The sequence below is a fragment of the Petaurus breviceps genome, unplaced genomic scaffold, assembly GCF_028583685.1.
Source record: "Petaurus breviceps papuanus isolate PSGF00001 unplaced genomic scaffold, PetGlider_PUasm1.0 171, whole genome shotgun sequence".
Taxonomy (NCBI): Eukaryota; Metazoa; Chordata; class Mammalia; order Diprotodontia; family Petauridae; genus Petaurus; species Petaurus breviceps.
The window spans coordinates 1277699-1282804 of NW_027185754.1; the positions used below are offsets into that span (position 1 = coordinate 1277699).

General features: G+C 39.4%; 1 protein-coding gene across 1 annotated transcript in view; it reads right to left on the minus strand.

The window, feature by feature from the left end:
• Positions 1–1198: 1198 nt before the first annotated feature.
• SLC6A2 (solute carrier family 6 member 2) overlaps positions 1199–5106 on the minus strand; it is a 68139-nt gene continuing 64231 nt past the window's right edge. Inside the window, exons 13-14 of the mRNA XM_069082806.1 lie at positions 4083–4154; positions 1199–1859 (exon numbers count right to left, since the gene is read on the minus strand). Coding sequence (XP_068938907.1) covers positions 1836–1859; positions 4083–4154 — 96 coding nt within the window. The 3' untranslated portion in view covers positions 1199–1835. The remainder of the gene's footprint in view (positions 1860–4082; positions 4155–5106) is intronic.

A 5106-nucleotide genomic window follows, 5' to 3' on the forward strand; every position in this document is an offset into this window, starting at 1 on the left:
GAGCTCTGGGGTGGGAATCCCAAAGCTGGAAGTCCATTTTCTAACCCAGAGTGGATTACATCTGAATCCTTTATAGACTTAAGTTAAAAACAAATAAATATAATGAACTAGCAAGTTGCATTTTGGCACTAGGAAAAGAAGCTAAGCCCCAAGCTGAGAAAACAATCAACTACATAATTCTGGCCCTCTCAGTCAACTAGATAATCCCAAGGACTATAATATGAGCTTTCCTGCATCTCAGCTGAACAGAATAATAACAGCAGCATACATTTCTGCAGGGTTCCTTATGCATGAATCTTCAAGAGTTTGGTTGTTAACCAGATGCAGCCATCTCTCAGTTAGCCACTTACTTGTGGCAGCTCTACTTGTGAGCTCCCCATGATGTATCTTTAACACAGAGCAGCTAATTCTTCCTCCTTAGGAGGCTCCTGGTTCACTCTTCCACCACTCATGGGGAGCAGGGGGAGAGGGGGGCTCAAGTAATCAAAAATTCCATTAAAACTAATCTGAATGACAACAGACTATGAAAGTAGAGTTGTTGCAAAAAAACAAAACAAGTTTACTGGTCATCCCAAGGACAAATGGGAATCATTTTTGGATTATCCAGGCCACTGTTCCTTTCAATGAACACAGAATTCAAGAGCTGATTATAGTTATTTGATGAGAAGGAGCAGAAAGGGAAGTCTCATTGCATACCACAGCAAATTTGGGGGTCTGGTTTCTCTGGATCAGAATAAAACCATCATTTTAAAGAATTATAGGTCTCATACCTATATTGTGGACTGAATTTTTTTTGGCAGAAATACCAGAAAACATGGTGGAAAAGATATGCTTATGAAATGTTTAAGCTGCTGAAAGTCTCCGAGTGCTGCACCAATATTCATGTAATAACAACCCAGAGGAACACCTCCAGCATCCCCTATGCAGAATTGATGGAAAAATATGCACAAGAATTCCCCAGGATGAGAAAGTGTATGAAGGTGTTGCAAGCTGCACCAGAGGAGGGAGCACCCACAGCAATGAATCATGGATCCACTGAAGTATTAATGCCAACTGAACAAGGCAAGTGAACCTATATCACATGATAAATAAAACCCTCCTAATAATTAGTTTTAGATAAGCACCTTCCATTACTAAAAAAAATGCATCAGAGAATAACTTATAGCATTATCTGTGGTTCCCTAAGTTATAATTCCAAACCCATCCATCTTATTACAAATTGAATGGAACAGAAATGACCCAGCTCTCCCATTCCCCTTCTCTGGAAAACAAAAGTATTAGCCAGGGGCAGGACTGAGGATAACAAAGTGTCAGTTCATACCATATAATTTGGAAGGATGCAGAATTAGTCTAGTAAGACATCAGGGATAGCAGCAAACATCTAAACATCTTTTTCTCATGACTGTCCCTGCAACCTGCTCTCAAATAGAATGTGGAAACCAAGTAATTAGCCAAGAGTTTACCAGCACTAGCCACAGTCACTATTTTATGTTGACTTCCCCCCATGTAATAGTGGCTTTGAATGAAGGTACACAAGTCTGGCCAGTTTCCTTCACATCCCATATCACCCCTAAACCTTACCAATTCTATTTCAGGAACTAGACCAAAAAAAAACTAATGGCTCAAAGGAAAACAAAGACCAGATTCACTGAATTCATTTGCAACTGAGTGAAGGAAAAAAAGTTTTTAGGAAAATTCTCTTCCCTTAATACAATCCATGCGTCAACTCAAGAGTGACTGATGAAATACAATCCAGAGGGCTTTAACCTTGACATTGTCACAAATTCCATTTGAATGTGTCACAGAAGATAGGGTTCCTCCTCAGGTGAATACAATCAGATGGCTAACCAGTGCTGGAGCTGAAAAGGAAAAGATTCTTTAAGAATTGGGAACCACTTGGACTTAAAGAATTTCAATTCTTTAGGAACTAGCTACTGTGCAATCAGGCAAACTAAGAAAGAAGGTAAAGGTGACAGAATTCCCCATAGTAGAGTCAATTTCATGGAATCTTTAAGATGGTGGGAATTCCAATTTCCTTAAGTCTACATAAGTGTATACCAGTGTCTGAATTTGGGCTTAGTGAGTCGTGATATTAAGGGATATAAGATGTTCCCCTCCCATTAACAGGTCTCATGTGGAGCCTATTAAGGGAAGGTGGGAAGGCTTTCATACCTTTTGCTAATTTCTAATTAGGCACTGATTCGTGTGATGCCTTCTGACTCTGAGAAATCTATATATAGTCTGAGTTGGTATTTTGATTTGGGGGTTCACTTATGAGAAGGATCTTGTGATTCCCTGGTCAAGATTCTGAGTGGCCATATGTTCAGAGTTCCTGACTATTCAGATGTAAAGGCTCTCTTGATCTAGGGATGTTCAGCAATGTTGCTTTGATTCAGGCAGTTAGAGCCCTGTCTGTTGGTCTTTCTTTTCCTGCTTATATTTTCTCTGTTTATATTTTCTTTGAAATTCAGGGTGCTGATTTTTCCCCCGAACTGGTGAATATAATTTTAAAAGATTGTTGACTCCTTAAACAGCTATCATTCCCAGTAAAGCAGATCTAAGAACCTGTGCCAGCAGCCATCCTGGGTATGGCCAGTGTTGTTGCCACCACATGAGTGACTTTATATCTGGATATATAAATATTAGCCTAGCTCAATGTTGAGAAACTCATCACTGAAAAGAGGACCTTGAGGCCATGACTTTTTTTTCCTACTGAGAGTTACTTGCAAAGGTTATCTACTAGGGCAGGGAGGAGTGGTGATCTTCATCAGTGGATGGACTACTCCACTGATGAAATCACTAGATCCTTGAATGAAGTCTGACATCAATCCATGAGCTACTAAGTCAGGTATGTCTGGAACATGCCCATATCCTTTAAGGATCATGATCAATGAGATGGACAGCCATAATGTTCTCCCCCAATTCTGTTCCTACTAGTTCTGAAATAGAACACTGGTCTGGAATAGAGTTTGGTGGTGATTTTCATGGTTGTGTGTGCTACGGTTAGAAATAGAAAGGATTGTAGATTTGGAGCTAGAAAGTGCATCTTAGATGTCATCGTATCCAACTACACCCTTATTTTACAGATGAGGAAATTGAGGCTAAGATAAGTTAAGTGATTTTCCCAAGGTCACACAGTAAATGTTAGAGACAGGGTTTAAACCCAGGCCTTCCTGACTTCATTGCTCTATCCAGTACATGAAGCTCCTTCTTTAAGAATCAATCTCTTTAAAAATCTTAGGATCTCACTACCTTCTCTCTGTTGCCCAAACCACCCGATGTTTTGAACAATCCTCTACCCTAGTCCATACTGTGAGCAAGACACCCAAGAGATAGGATAAAAGAAAAAAAAGTTAAGAAAAGTTATGAGAAGTGGAACTGTCTTTTTTTTACTTTTAATAAGAAACAATCTTTCTTATATATGCTGCCCAACTCAAGTTTTATCCTTTCTCCACTTCTTATGTGCACTTCATACTCCATTGTATTCCGTATCTTTCTTTATTCTCCCTTCACTAACTCCCCACATTTGCCTTTTTATTATTTCCATACTTTGCATATTATTTCAGCTCCCCACACGATTCCTCAACAACCCATCATTCAGAATACTTGGAAGAATGGGAGAATAACAGAAAGGAGAAAAAAACAAGGACCGCTCAGGAAGTAGGGAGAACTGGATAATAGAAAGCACCCTGGAGTAGAGTCCTGATTTCAGCTGTGTAACTTTGGGTGAGTCATTTCCCCTTTCTGGGTCTCATTTTTTCTTCCCCATAAACCAGTAGGTTTGGTCTAGGTGATTTCTAAAGCTCCTCTACATCTTTTATACTCTGTAATCATTGGGGAAAACACATTTGGTCACCAAATCCCAGTTGTTGTAACTTTATACTTTTTTCCAAAACCTACTGCAAAATACATTATAATTCCAGGAAACTGGTGAGACTCCCCGATGTGTTGGCTTTTACTCCCCATTTGCCCTGGATGGCTCTGCTTCTGCCACATAAACATGATGACTTGACTGCCAGACCCAAAGCCTGCTCCCGACTTGGGTTTCTCAGGGAGGAAGAAGTTCAGGGACAGGCACAAACCTTGAACTGCCTGATATTCCTTTGTGCCACAAGGTGGTGCTCATTTTCTGGAGTTATGCAGTAAGCCAGTCTCTAAGAATGAAGTAGAAAGAGAAAAGGGGTCAGCGATTGCTTTCGGAATATGCCTGCTGCCACTCAAATATAATGGGGTTGATCTAGTAAGTGAATGAAGGGGTTGGCTCAAATAAATAAAAAAACAAATAAAAAGTAAATGAATGAATGAATAATATTTCCTCAACCCTCTATGTACACTGCATATCAAATAAATAGAAAATCATCTTATAAAAACCCATTTATCCAGTGGGAATGCAGGTTAACCCCACTTAAAGTGAACCTAGCATATGAAAATCTGGATTTATCATCAAGAAATTAAATGAGTATTTCATGAACATCTACTATGTATAGGTACTATAGGGGATTAAAGGAGAAAAAAATAAGGCTCTGACCTCTGTACTAAAAAAGATGTACTAGCTTTTAAGCTCTTTCAGAGACTTGGGTATAGTATAGTAGACAGAACATTAGAGTCAGAGGATCTGGGTTCAAGTTCTGGCTACTCTACAAATTACCAGTAGTATGTCATCTCTCTTCTCTGGGCCTTAGTTTCTTCCTCTGTAAAAATGATGGGCTTAGATTACACAACTTCCTAGCAGTCAATCCACAAGTATTTATTAAATGCTATGCAACAGGAATTGTGGTAAACAGTAAAAATAGAAAAACAAAAGTGGAACAGTCCCTAACCTCAAGGAGATTACATTATACTGGTGGTGGGGTAGAATGTGTGGATATAGAGGAGAGATGCAAAATTAATTCAAAGTAGTTTTTGAGAAGGAGGGTATTAGCATCTGAGGGTGAGGGAGCAGTTAAGAAAGGCTTTGCAGTACTAGAATTAAATATTGAAGGAAACCAGGTATTCTCAGAAGCAGAGGAGAGGACAGGTTATATTCCCTACATTTTCGTCTAGCTCAAAATCACACACACACACACACACACACACACACACACACACACACACACACACACACAC